The sequence below is a fragment of the Colobus angolensis genome, unplaced genomic scaffold (genome assembly GCF_000951035.1).
Source record: "Colobus angolensis palliatus isolate OR3802 unplaced genomic scaffold, Cang.pa_1.0 Scaffold143, whole genome shotgun sequence".
Lineage (NCBI taxonomy): Eukaryota > Metazoa > Chordata > Mammalia > Primates > Cercopithecidae > Colobus > Colobus angolensis.
Window position 1 is genome coordinate 4,484,119 of NW_012114522.1, and position 14,209 is coordinate 4,498,327.

The 14,209-nt window shown below is 47.8% G+C and overlaps 1 protein-coding gene across 2 annotated transcripts in view; it reads right to left on the reverse strand.

The window, feature by feature from the left end:
- Nucleotides 1-3,811: 3,811 nt before the first annotated feature.
- STK32B (serine/threonine kinase 32B) overlaps nucleotides 3,812-14,209 on the reverse strand; it is a 423,981-nt gene continuing 413,583 nt past the window's right edge. For both annotated transcript variants that reach the window (XM_011935426.1, XM_011935425.1), the window contains exon 12: nucleotides 3,812-5,837. In XM_011935426.1, coding sequence (XP_011790816.1) covers nucleotides 5,699-5,837 — 139 coding nt within the window. In that variant the 3' untranslated portion in view covers nucleotides 3,812-5,698. The remainder of the gene's footprint in view (nucleotides 5,838-14,209) is intronic.

Sequence of the window (14,209 nt, forward strand, 5' to 3'; positions counted from 1 at the left end):
AAGGGAATCTCTGCACATTTTCCTCTGCCAGGCGTGTCTGCACCTTACTCATTTCTCCCACAATGAAAGAGAAATGTCCCTTCTGATAGGTCTGAACCTGAGCCATTGATGGGGCCACTATTACTAATGGATTGGGCTGCTGTGCTTGGTACCCTTGAGTCTGCTGGTACCAAGGTGAAATTTCGGGAAGATTCCAGGGCCTTGCTAAGGCTTTGGTACTGTGCTTCTTGCTTTGACTTGACCTTCAATATGATATAGTCATTTTGATTCCTATTTTGAGGTTTCCCTAACTCTCTGGGGAACATAGTGTGGTGGTGGGGAACAGAAGAGAGCTTTGAGACAGATGGAGAAAGCTGATTGGTCAGGCAGGACTCAGGTTTCTCTTGGTCTTGGCCAAAACTCTGTTAGAGAACTTCCCAACCTCACTCTTAATTGTTAAGGATTAAAAATATGATGCGTGTCTTAGTCTGTTTAGGCTGCTATAACAAAATATCATAAACTGAGTAGTTTATAAACAGCAGAAATTTGCTTCTCACAGTACTGGGGGCTGGGAAGTCCAGGATTATGGCTGATTTGGTTTCTTGGCAGGATCTGCTTTTTGATACCTTTTCCCTGTGTCCTCACATGGTAGAAGGGGTGAGAGAGTTCTCTGGGACCTCTTAGGACATTAATTCTGTTTATGAGGGCTCCACCCTCATAGCCCAGTCACCTCCCAAAGACCCTACTTCTCAACATCATCACCCTGGAGGTTGACATGTCAACATATGAAATTTAAAAGGACACAAATATTCAGACTAAAGCAATGTGTGAAATTAATTTCTATTTAGAAAATGCTATTGAATTAAGCACAGAAGGTGGTTGCACAAATGGATTTTTAGAAATAGGATGATGCAAGGATGGCAGCTATGTTGCCTGGGAGAGGCTCATGTGTGACTCGCCACTCTCCCTGCTAGGTGGAAAGAATTAGAAAACGTGTGTTGAGAGTGGCAGGGGATAAACGTGAAACACAGAAACACTGACAGGGAAATCCATTAATCATGTTTGTCTGTGATCACCGAGGAAGAAAGAGATATCTGTTCTTTGTGGCAGTCGCTAATGGAAGAGACTGTGCTGTGATTTCATGTTTGAGATTGGAAGAGGAAAGGGGACAGATAGCAAATGATGCCACAGGAGAGGCACAGTGCGTGGGCTGAATCGTCAAAGTGGGATGTGTTTGCTAAATGTGGCTCAAGTTAGGGGCTGGGGTGGGCATGTCTGTGCAACTTCTATATCCACTGAGGACCCACCTTGAGGCAGCTCTGTGCTGGGGGCTGCCTGTGCACAGCCCACCCTATGGAGCCCACAGCCTCCAGGGGGGAGAAGTGGGGCACAAAACCATCAACTGGGCAGTGTGACAAGTGCCATGGAAACAAAACTACATGAAGCAGAGCCTGTGTAGCGGACTTCTGGGAGGGCCTGGTTACATGGGAGGAGGGTCACAAGAAGAGGGTAACTGATACGATTTGGATTTATGTCCCACCCAAATCTTATTTATTTATGTATTTATTTATTTTGAGACAGAATGTCACTCTGTCACCCAGGCTGGAGTGCAGTGGTGTGATCTCGGCTCACTGCCACGTCTATCTTCTGAGTTCAAGCAATTCTCCTGCCTCAGCCTCCTGCGTAGCTGGGATTACAGGATGCACCACCACTCCCGGCTAATTTTTTTGTATTTTTAGTACAGATAAGGTTTTACCATGTTGGCTAGGTTGGTCTTGAACTCCTGACCTCAGGTGATCCTCAGGCCTCCCAAATTGCTGGGATTATAGGCATGAGCCACGGGACCCGGCCCTGAATCTCATTTGAAATTGTAATTCCCGATATTGGGGGAGGGGCCTGGCAGGAGGTGACTGGATCCTGGGGGTGGATTTCCCTCCAGCTATTCTCCTGATATTGAGTTCTCTCACAAGATCTGGTTGTTTAAAAGTGTGTAGCATCTCCTGCTTTACTCTTTCTTTCTTTTTCTCCAGCCATGTAAGACATGCCTGCTTCCCTTTTACCTTCTGCCATGATTCCAGGTTTTCTGAGGCCTCCCCAGCCAGGCTTCCTGTACAGCCTATGGAACTGTGAGTCAATTAAATCTCTTTTCTTTATAAATTACCCAGTCTTAGATAGTTCCTTATAGCAGTGTGAGAATGGACTAATACAGAGACTTTCAATAATACTGACCTGGGAAGTGTTATTGGTTAAGGCTCCAGTTTGGAAAAAGCTCAAGGGTCAACTGGTGAGGGCGAATCGACCATACATTCCCCTGCAAATTCTTCCCCTGGGAACCCACAGGGCTGAATTGCCAAGCTCTGAGACCCACTGGCTTTTGCAGGTGAGCGAAGCAAATGTGCATTTGCCATCCGCCCATTTAGTGTCCCAGATGTGTCTTCTAGATCAAGGCTCTGCAACTTGTTCTCTAAAGGGCCAGGCGGTAAATATTTTCAGCATTGTGGTGCCATGAGCCCCAGAAGACATCATGGGAGAAATGGAATGGGCCTTTGAGAATGGGCCACAGGGTCTCTGTTGCAGCTGCTCAGCACTGCAGTTGTAGCAAGAGAACAACCATAGATATACAGAAATCAAGAGGCATGGTGGTCTGGCCACAGACAGAAGTTCTAGATCCTTGCTACTCACAGCATGGACCCTGACTCGGTATTGTCAGCATGTCCTGATGCACCACTGGTCTGCAGCTGGTCCTGGTGCACCTGAATTTCCATTCATAAGGTAAATCCTAACACAAAATCTTGCCTGGGAATGGGTTTCTTTAATCAGATTGCTTTCTTGGCAGTGCTCTACTGGGAGTGGGGGTTCAGATGAGGGAAGGGCGAAACTCATTTGGAACTTGGAGATCACGGAAAGGTGGCTCTGAAGGGGGTGAATGGGGACTGGGCATGCCACTGGAGGGTAGCCCCTGGGAAAACACTGGGACCCGCGGAGGAAAAAGCTCTGGGAAGTGACAGTGGAGCCAGGTAGAAGATAGGAGGGTGCCAGAAGTAAGTCATCCCTAAGCAGAGAGTTTGCTGATTGCTCCTTTAGGAGCCAGGCACTGTCAGGACAGGAGGGTGGGATGAGGAGATGGACATGAATCTGACCCGGCTTCTTTGAGGGAGCCTGAAGGTAAGGAGGGTGAGGCATGGGCGAGAGTAATGTGATGGTGCAGTTGTCAGCAAGCAGAGGCATGAGGTAAAGCAAGCAGAGCCGTGAGTGACAGCAAGTGTGCGCGAGAGTTCGTGGAGGTGGCGTCTAGCTTGGGTGGGTGGTGCCATGAGCCCCAGAAGACATCATGGGAGAAATGGAATTGGCCTTTGAGAAATGGGAATTTTAACATGTACAGATGAGCACTGAAAGGCATCCTCAATAGAGAGGACAGGATGAATGAAAGCAGGAAAGTGGAAAATCAAGAAGTCGGTATGAAAAGGAAAATACTGGTTCATTGGCACCTGCGTGTGTGTGCTGTATAAAGGTTTGCCTGGTAATGTGAGGGAATGTTAAAGAGTGTCTTTCTCTTGATGAAGAATTTTCTGTACTTTTTCCTTAGTGAATAGATGGTGCCTTAGGAAATACAAAATAGTAACAATAATCACGTAGATTGTGATCAAGTTAGGTAGAGTCCTGAATTGCCAAGCTAAGTTTGATTCCATCTGTGGGCAAAGTGATTTCATCATTGGCTTGGTGTCCACACCACCAACCATGCCAATTTCTGTGTTCCTAATTAAACTTGAGTCTCTTCACTCTAAGAGGAACGTGGCCCATCCCACCCAACCCTGAATTAAGAACAAAGTGGTGAGAAGGAATGGCCAAGAAATAGTTTATTCCAAACAAGAAATGCCAACGTGAACAGAACCAGAAAATCTGGTGTTCCTAGGGCAACTTGCAGCTCCTGCCCCTAATTTGTGAACTCAGCCCAGTAAAAAAAAAAAAAATCTTAAGAGCCTCCAGGGTCACAGTGAGGAGAGGAGCAGGCCCATTATTTCCTGGGGGAGGTGGGGAGCAGGTTGGTTGTTGATGGGGACATGAAGTAAAGAAAAATGTGCAAAACAAGTCAACTGACGAGGACCACACAATCCAGAAATAGCCTCAGTTCAAAGGAGGAAAACAATGACTATTTCTTTTTTTAAAACAAAAATGTAAAACCTCACCATACATTAAAATGTCTTTTAGTAAATCTAAGAATGACATGGACAGCCCCAAGGATTGAGTAATCATGTAAAAAGTGAACAATGGAAGGTGGATGAAAAAATAAAAACACAATCGAACTTCAGCAGGATGTAACAAATATCAAAGACTCCAGGAAGAACATTTGGAAGAATCCTAAACAGGAGGCTTGTGTGCAGAGAAAACTGACCTGCCAGGTGAGTGAACGAAGAAAGTATCTAAATAATGATGATTATTATGCTGACAAAAAAGGCCATTCAATGAGTCATCCAATGCTTGGGGTTACACACAGGATCTTCTTTAACCTTATAACTCCCCTGCAACGTTAGTTTTATTATCCTCATTTAAAAATGAGGAAACTGCCATTCAGGGCAATTGCATGCTTTGCCTAAGGTCTCCCACTTAGTAGCCAGCAGGGCTGGATTCTGAACACAAACCTGACTCCAAAGTCTAAGCTTTCCCTGCTTATCCCAACATGTTCCAGTTAAAGGCAAGCTTCTCCCTGAGCAGATCAGAACGTAGTTTGCTTTTTGTGTGAACCCATTTTCTTCCTGAAATAAACTTTCTAAGCACCCATGCTTCCTAATGTATAAAGAGGGAGCCACCCCACCAATACAGATGGGGTACTCTCTGTAAGAAGATGCTGACAAGCTGATTTTACACCTTTCCCAGGAGAGAAAACCCTGAAAGCTGATAGAGTTGGAGAGTTCTGCTGCAGGTCTGGGCTTTCGGGCCGGTTGGATGGGGTGCTGATTACACTCTGTAGGAGTAACCTGACTCTCAGCTGAATGGACACCTGTGTGCCATCCCAGCACAAGGACATGGTGGTGGTGAGTACTGCTGAAATTAAAAGGGTGGTGTTAAATGAGGGAAGGAGCGAGACCGCAGCACTGAGACCTTGGGGACAAGGCTGGTCTGCATGCTGCACCATCTTACAAGGTCAGAAGGACTGTGGCTTGCCAGAGAATGCACATGGAGACACTTCAGGTTTTGCTTCAGGATTTGGGAGTGTTGTTTTCACAGAAGGGGCCAAAACATCAGATATTTATTTTGCTGTTGGGGCTGTGTTTTCCGAAAGTGCTCTCTAACAAGCTAGGGTGTGCCAAATTGCAAAGTCATGACGGTTTAATTGCTTTGGGGAATGGGGGTTCACTTCACATATTAAGGTTATATTTTGCACGTAAAAATGATTTTATAACTATCAGAGGTTTTTCATGTTTCCTATCTAATTGGACTCTCCCCATAATCTTGTAATTTGAAGTGGGGCAGAAGTGTTTCACCCCTTTGGCAGATGCAGAAAACTGAGGCACAGAGAGGGCGTGACTTGTCTGAGGTCACACAGTGAATCAGTCATGGAGATGGGACCAGAACCCAGGCTTCCCAGCTCCAAGTCCAGGGCTCTTTCTGCATCTGATGTTTTCAGGGGCAAGACAGGGACCTTCTGGGCATAAAGAGGGGCTCTGGGTGGGCAGGGCAGAGACAAGTGTAGTCCTGTTGAGCAGCAACAAGTGTGGGCTTAGCTGCTGCAGCCACGGGTGCAGGTGGTGGTGAGGAGGTTGTTGTTGCACCCATCCTGGAGCTTGCTTTGGGCCTGGCCTCCAGCTCGGCTGTCGGTGTCCAAGAGCTGGCTGCCCTGTCCCTGCTGCCTCCTGAGCCTGCAAACAAGCACAGATCTGAGTTAGTGATGCAGCATGGGGTTGTGGAGGCATGTCCAGGAGACACACTGGGCAGTCAGTCAGCTCAAACTCTCCCCTGCCTGGAAGGATTGATCATTAAGGCATCCAGGGTGCTGTGCACTGGAGCCAGATAGGCCTGGGATCAAAGCACAGCTGAGGCGTACTTGGGTGGGTTACTTAATGCATACAGCCTCAATTTATCTGTCTATAGAATGGAGATAATAATTCCCATCTTGTGGCTCCTTGTGATGCTTGCTTGAGATCATATATTTATTGTCTGGACGGAGGGAGGGAACAAAAGAACAAAGGGACTAAAATGGCGCATTTCCGGGTTCTTCATTGTCAACTTTCCCGTGCCCGGGAAAGACACAGGTCGACTGCGCAGGTGCAGTCTGACGTTTGACGAAGAAAATCGAAACCTACCTAGCCGCGCCTACCACCCCGCCCCCGACCCGCCTATGTCCCGCCCACTGCCCTCCCACTCCCGGGCCCAGGACATAAAAGCTGATCCTGGCGGGCGCGCCGCACGAACTTCCTTGGCCCCTGCTCGTGTGCAGACGTAGGAACCTTGCCCGAGAACGCCGGAGCGACTTCATCGGCCTCCACCGCCAGAGACCGGTGAACCTCGCCCCCCCCCCTTCACATTGGCAAGTTAATAAAGTTTTCTTTTACCCTGCTTACTTGCCTATTCTCTGGCACGTACTCTGGTGGTCGTCTGGAGCAAATCAGGTGGTGCCGAAACCCGGGAGGAGACCCCTCCTCAGGGCCCCCCTGCCAAGGTCCGAGGAGCCTCCTCCTTCCACGCCCCAGACGGACCAGGACCTGGACATCGCTTTCCCCACCTCCAAGTCTCCTAGGGGTGAGTACCTTTTGCCTCCCTCTCATATTGCTTGGCCAGAAGTCCTGCGCAGGCCCAAGGCTTTTTTTCCGGTCACTAGGTGACCCAGGGAAGTTCCCAAAGGCAGAGACGTCTGCCCAAAGGAACTCCATTTCGTTCCGTGGGAGACCCGTCCAGGACGGAGATGTCAGCCTGGAGGTAGTCTCCATTCCGGCTCCAGGAGCCTCCCGCTGGTCTCTAGTGGCTCCAAAGGACGCTTTGTAGCCAGGTAGAGTTTGGTTTCCATTTCCGCCTATAGGCGAGAGGAAGGCAATGGGAAACCCCCAATCCAAAATACCTAGAGACTCCCCTTTAGGGTGTCTTCTAAAAAATCTCAAAACTTTGCAATTAGAACAAGATCTCAGACGAAAGCGACTGGTGTTCCTCTCCACTGTGGTGTGGCCACAATATAAATTAGACAATCAGTCTCAATGGCCGCCTGAGGGCACTCTAGACCGTAACATTTTAATCGACCTCAGTAGTTTCTGCCAATGCTTAGGCAAGTGGTCTGAAATTAATTATATACAAGGATTTTGGGTCTTGCATTCTCGTCCGGACCTGCGTAGCCAGTGTTCCTTGGCTCACGTTATGTTGGTTAAGGATGCAGGCCTAACAAAGTCCGAAAAGAGGAGTCATCTTTCCTGTATGAGTTGCCTGAAGACCTTACTTCCCATCCCTCCCTTCCACTCCCACCGTATACTCCACCCCCCCTCCTGCTTCAGCCCCAACCTCTTTAGGCTCCACCTCCCCCTCCCGCTCTTGCAGTTGTTCTGCCTCCCTCCTCAGCCCCTCCCACCATTGTTGAGGCTACACTTCCGTCCGACCCCTCGGCACTTCCGCCTGGTCATCTTAGTTTGCCTATCTCTGCCCATACCTGCTCTAAAGATTGCCTAACTGCCCCCGCTCCTACTCCCACCCTATCCAACCCCCCTGCGGTCTTAGCACCCTTGTGTGAGGTGGCCGGAGCAGAGGGCGTAGTTAGAGTTCACGTTCCCTTCTCACTAGCAGATCTTTCAAAGATTGAAAAACGCTTAGGAGATTTTTCTGCCAACCCTACAATTTACACCAAAGAGTTTAGATACCTTTGCCAGGCCTACGATTTAACCTGGCATGATCTCCAGGTTATTCTTACCTCTACTCTAAACCCTGAGGAGCAAGAGCGCATCCTAGTGGCCGCCAGGCAGCATGCCAACCAACTACACTTAACAGACCCTGCCTTCCCACTAGGGGAACAAGCAGTCCCCTCTATAGACCCAGACTGGGATTATCAAGTAGGCCGGCCAGGCCGCCAAAGACGAGATATGATGACTCAATGTCTTCTGGCTGGTATGCAGGCGGCCTCAAATAAGGTAGCAAATTTTAATAAACTAAAAGAAATTATTCAAGGTCCAGATGAGATTCCGGCCACATTTTTAAACAGGCTAACTGAGGCTTTAATTCAATACACTTGGTTAGATCCAGCTTCCCCAGCCGGGGCCACTATTCTAGCATCATATTTTATTTCAAAATCGGCCTCAGATATTCGGAAAAAACTCCAAAAGGCAGAGGATGGACCTCAAACTCCTATTCAAGACCTAGTCAAGTTGGCCTTCAAGGTCTATAATTCAAGGGAAGAAACGGCTGAGGCCCAACAACAGGCCCGCCTAAAGCAGAAGGTACAGCTCCAGACTCAAGCCTTAGTTGCTGCTTTGCAGCCTAGCCATAACCCAAAACTGGAGAGCAAAACCCCTGGAGGCTCAAAGACAATAAAAAGGGCTTGCTATAAATGCGGTGACCCAGGGCACTGGGCTAATAGATGTCCCCAGAGTCCCCAACCACCTGAGCCAATGCGGCCATGCTATAAGTGCGGAGTAACTGGACACTGGGCTAAAAAGTGTCCTAACCCTCGTCTGCCAACAACTCCTTGTCCAGCATGCCATGAAGAAGGGCACTGGAAGTCTGACTGCCCCACCCTGAAAACGGGCATGGCGCCTTAATGGGATGTCCCTTCTCAGGACCCTAGGAGCTCCTTCCAGCTCTTACATCTGGATGATGACTGAAGGTGCCGGGACTCAGGGACCCCCATCACCCTCGCCAAGCCGCGGGTAACTCTCCTGGTAGCGGGTAAGACAATTAATTTTTTAATCGACAGCGGGGCTACCTAGTCTGTTTTGCCATCTTTCGAAGGGCCTAGCCTTTCCTCCAATATTTCTGTTGTAGGAGTCAATGGCTCCCCGTCCAACCCTCGGAAAACCCCACCCCTTAATTGCTGCCTGGCCAACAACTATTTTGCACACTTGTTCCTCATTATCCCCTCATGCTCCACTCCCCTACTGGGCCGAGATGTTTTAAGTCAACTGAAAGCCTGTATCTCCATCCCTACTAGTGTCCCCCACCCCACCCGCCATCTGCTTCTAGTATTGACTAACTCAAATGACTCCAACAATCCTACTAACCCTTTCCCTGATTTCCCCAATCCTATCGACCTCCAAGTGTGGGACACCTCCACTCCTGTCCTGGCGGACCATCATCCACCAATACTTATAAAACTTAAAAACCCATCTCAGTTTCCAACCCGCCCACAGTTCTCTCTCTCTCTCCACAACACTTACGAGGACTAAAACCAATCATTACTAGGTTACTCAGCCAACACATCCTCATCCCCATTCATTCTCCCTGTAACACCCCAATCCTACCTGTAAAGAAAGCAGATGGAACTTTTCGGTTAGTGCAGGATCTTCGTCTTATCAACGAAGCTGTTTGTCCCACCCATCCAGTAGTTCCCAACCCCTATACCCTTCTTTCTCTCATTCCACCTGATACAACACACTTTACTGTACTAGATCTAAAAGATGCATTTTTCTCTATTCCCCTACACCCATATTGTCAGTTTCTCTTTGCTTTTACATGGGAAGACCCAGACACCCATACCTCCACCCAACTGACATGGACAGTGCTTCCCCAAGGGTTCTGAGACAGCCCCCATTTCTTTGGGCAGGACCTAGCAAAAGACTTAGCCTCCTGTCCTCTTACCAATAGTAAAATTCTCCAATATGTAGATGACCTTTTACTCTGTAGTCCCACGGGACAGGACTCTCTTTTAGACACTGCAATCCTCCTTAATCATTTAGGATCCAAAGGTTACTGAATATCCAAACACAAAGCTCAACTCTCACAACGATGTGTCATATATTTAGGTATTGAGATCACTCCTACGACACGCTCACTTACCACGGACCGCTTAACTCTAATACAAAATCTTTCTCCTCCTCAAGACGCTAAGGAAATTCAATCCTTCCTAGGCCTAGTAGGATTTTTCAGACACTGGATTCCTAATTTCGGAATCTTGGCTAAGCCTCTATATGTAGCTGTCAAGGAGACTCCCCAAGGACCTTTGTCTAACCCAAAGTTAATGTATAAACATTTCACTCACCTGAAAAACTGCCTTCTCTCACATCCTACTCTCTCACTCCCAGACTTCCAACGCCCCTTCCAGCTTTTCACAGATGAAAGACAAAAAGTTGCAGTGGGTCCTTCAGCCCAATCTATAGGCGCCACCTACTGCCCCGTGGCATATCTATCTAAACAATTAGACCCCACCATACAAGGGTGGCAGCCCTGTCTTCGGGCCCTAGCAGCAGCAGCCTGCCTAACCCAAGAAGCAAAGAAACTCATTAGGGGTGGTAACCTAACAGTCTTCTCTACTCACCACCTTCAAGATCTTATTGCCCACAGAAGTATTAGCCATCTAACCCCGTCCAGACTCCAACTTTTTCACCTCTTATTCATAGAAGACTCCACCATTGCCCTAGGAGTCTGTTCCTCTCTGAATCCAGCAACCCTGCTTCCTGACCCTCTCAAGCAACCTCGTACTGAACACTCCTGTCCAGCACTTTTAGAGGCCCAACCACCTAGTCACTTACATTTACATGACCAGCCATTGGAAGGCTCAGTTAACCCTATTTGTAGATGGCAGTTCTTTTATCAATTCTCTAGGAAACAGACAGGCAGGATACGCGGTAGTTACATCTTCTGCTGTCCTAGAGGCTAAGCCTTTACCACAAGCAACAACATCACAGCAGGCAGAACTTATCGCACTAACTAGGGCTCTCCTCCTATCCAGAGGAAAAACGGTAAACATATACACAGACTCCAAGTATGCCTTCTTGATTGCACACACGCACTCTGTCATCTGGAAAGAGAGAGGGTTCCTAACCACCAGTGGTACCCCTATAGTCAACAAAAAACAGATACTCAAACTGCTGGACACTTTATCAGCGCCTTCCACAGCAGCCATCATACGCTGTAAAGGGCATCAGACTCCATCTAACTCGGTGGCGGCTGGCAATAACTTTGCCGACACCACTGCCAAGTTGGCAGCCGGATTCTCCACTCCCACACTTCCTTCTGTTTGTTTTCTTTCTCCTCAATATACCCCTACTTATACCCAAGAGGAAAAGACCAAACTATTACAAGATTCAACAGCCAAACTAGCCACAGACAACTGGATTTACCTCAATAATAAATTAGTTATTCCTGAAACTCAGCTCCACACCATTCTAAAAGACATACATAATTACCTACACATAGGACCCAAAGCTTTATATAACCTCCTAAGCCCCCTCATTCACTGCCCCACACTCATGAAACACCTAATTATAATCAACCGACAGTGCTCCACATGCCTCAAGTCAAACCCTCAAAGCGCATTGCGCAATTCCCATCCGAGCCATCAACTCAGAGGGCACCAACCAGGCGAAGACTGGCAAATTGACTTTACCCACATGCCAAGGCATAAAAAATTCAAATATCTCTTAACCCTCGTTGATACTTTTTCAGGATGGATAGAAGCCTATCCTACTACAGGAGAAACCGCCAATATAGTTGCCTCCATACTCATTGAACACATTATTCCTAGGTTTGGCCTCCCGCTCACTCTTCAGTCTGACAACAGCCCAGCATTCATCTCCAAAGCAGTTCAGCAAGTGGCGACCCTTCTACACATTACCTGGAAACTCCACATCCCTTATAGACCTCAGTCCTCTGGTAAAGTAGAGAAGGCCAACGGGCTCATTAAGCAGCAACTCACCAAACTCTCCCTCGAGACTCGACAATCGTGGGTAACTCTCCTTCCCCTGGCCCTAACCTGGCTGCGAGCAGCCCCACGGAGTCCAGCAGGCCTCAGTCCGTTTGAGTTAGTTTACGGCCGGCCCCTCACCCTCCAGCAGTTACCCACCCTTTCTTCCCCGCTGGCAACTTATCTTCCATACCTCACCCTCTTGAGACAACTCCTGAGACAACATGCAGAACTAGCACACCCCCCTCCAACAGATACCTATAGCCCACATCTCTATCTCAGCCCAGGAGACCAAGTATACTTAAAAGATATCCAAGCCAAACATCTTCAGCCCAGGTGGAAAGGCCCCTATACTGTCCTCCTATCCACATACACAGCAGCCAAACTTCTAGGACAAACGCACTGGGTCCATATATCACAATTTAAAAAGGCCCCTACTGAAGACAATCAGTGGACATCTACTAGACTTACCCCTACCTGCCTCAAATTCACCAAACTCCCTCAACCACCACATGTTCCCTGACCTCTTGCGCTTATCCCGATTTCTCACCATACTCTATATAAACATAACAGAATTCCAATATATTACCCCAGATCCCTGCTTGCCTCCGGATAATAGCCCATCACAGTGGTTTTCCCGCTTACCTTTATAGAACATCTTCAGTGGCAAGATGTACTCTATGATTACACTGAAGATGAAGTCTTATATCACTATCTTTCTCTTGTATTTCAATCTCTATTACTAACCCAACTTTCATATGGAGATTCTCTATAGTTGAAACTTGGTCACGCAAAAATAAACAGCACTCACAGCTACAAGGCACTGCTGACTGCCCCCCTTCAGGCTGTCAACCCCATCTTACTATAAATTTCACCCTATCGTGTTGCAGTGCGGCCGGAGCTAAGGCTCTCTGCTTCCTGCACGATCAGACACATTACAATTGTAAGACTTACTGGAAACAAAAGAACCTAGGATGCCCTTATATTTATTGTAAGATACATTATGCAACCTTGAGACAGGAGAAACCCACTGCTCTCTTCACCGTTGCGAATCAACGAACCCCCCTTCAATACCAATTAAATATCAAAGACCCATGGGACCCCCGATGGGCAGACAGAGTCAAAGGTGGACTCTACACAGGCTCCACAATCCTTAGTTCATATCCCATGGCTACTCTCCTGATAAAAAGAACACTTGTCCAGCAAAAATCCCTTCCTCAAAACATACAAGTCCTACAGAATTTAACCTTAGCCATACAAGCACAAGAACAGGCCTTACAAGATCAATTACACTCCTCCAATAAGGACCCCTTCTCATGGTTAAAACTAGTCCGTCAAGGGTTAAACCTAACACGGGCAGCCAACCTAACAAATCTCTCCCACTGTTTCCTCTGTGCGGCCCTTGAAAGAGACCCCTTAGTGGCAGTCCCCTTACCTACTGCTTTCAAGGCTACAACTAACTCGACAGGCACCTCCCAAAAACCGTTCTTACTCCAAGTCCCACTATACCAAAGCCCAGAAAGTCCAATCCTTCCTTTCTGCTACTCTACCCCAAACACCTCCTGGTGTAATTATACCCAGCCACCCACTAAGACCCAGACGGCTCCCATCGGAGGTTATTTCTGGTGCAACAAAACCCTCTTCAAGGTCCTTAATCACACATCCATCGGTCAATCCCTCTGTGTCCCAGTGTCCCTAGTACCTAGTTTAACCTTATATAGCAAAGCAAAAGTAGCTGAACTCATCATACAATTTAACCCTCCTCCTAATGATCTCCAAAAATGGGCTGTCTTCCTTCCCCTAGTCATTGGAGTCTCCCTGGCCTCCTCCTTAGTGGCGTCAGGGCTTGGAACTGGGGCACTTGCCCATGCGGTACAGTCTACCCGATCTCTAACAGCTCAAATCCAAGAGGCCATAGAGGCTTCAGCTGAAAGCCTGGCCTCTCTGCAGCATCAAATTACCTCAGTGGCCCAGGTAGCAGCACAAAATAGGTGAGCATTAGATTTACTTACTGCCAAAAAAGGAGGAACATGTCTCTTCTTAGGAGAAGAATGCTGCTATTACGTAAACGAGTCAGGCCTAGTAGACACTAACATCCAAACCCTAAACAGGATTAAAGCAGAATTAAAAACCTACAATACCCCCTTCACCCCCGGACCACCGGTATGGCTGCTGCCCGTAATACAGCAGATGCTCCCATTCCTAATTCCAATACTAATCCTCTATCTTGTCTTATGTTTCGCTCCTGTTTTAATCAAATTTCTCCGAGCCAAAGTTCAAGAGATCACCCGTGTCGCCTTTAACCAGATGCTCCTACATCCCTATGTCCAGGTGCCAACCATAGACCCTCATAACAACGCCCCCTAACAGCAGGAAGCAGCTAGACAGACAATGACGCCCCCATCACTATAATCAATA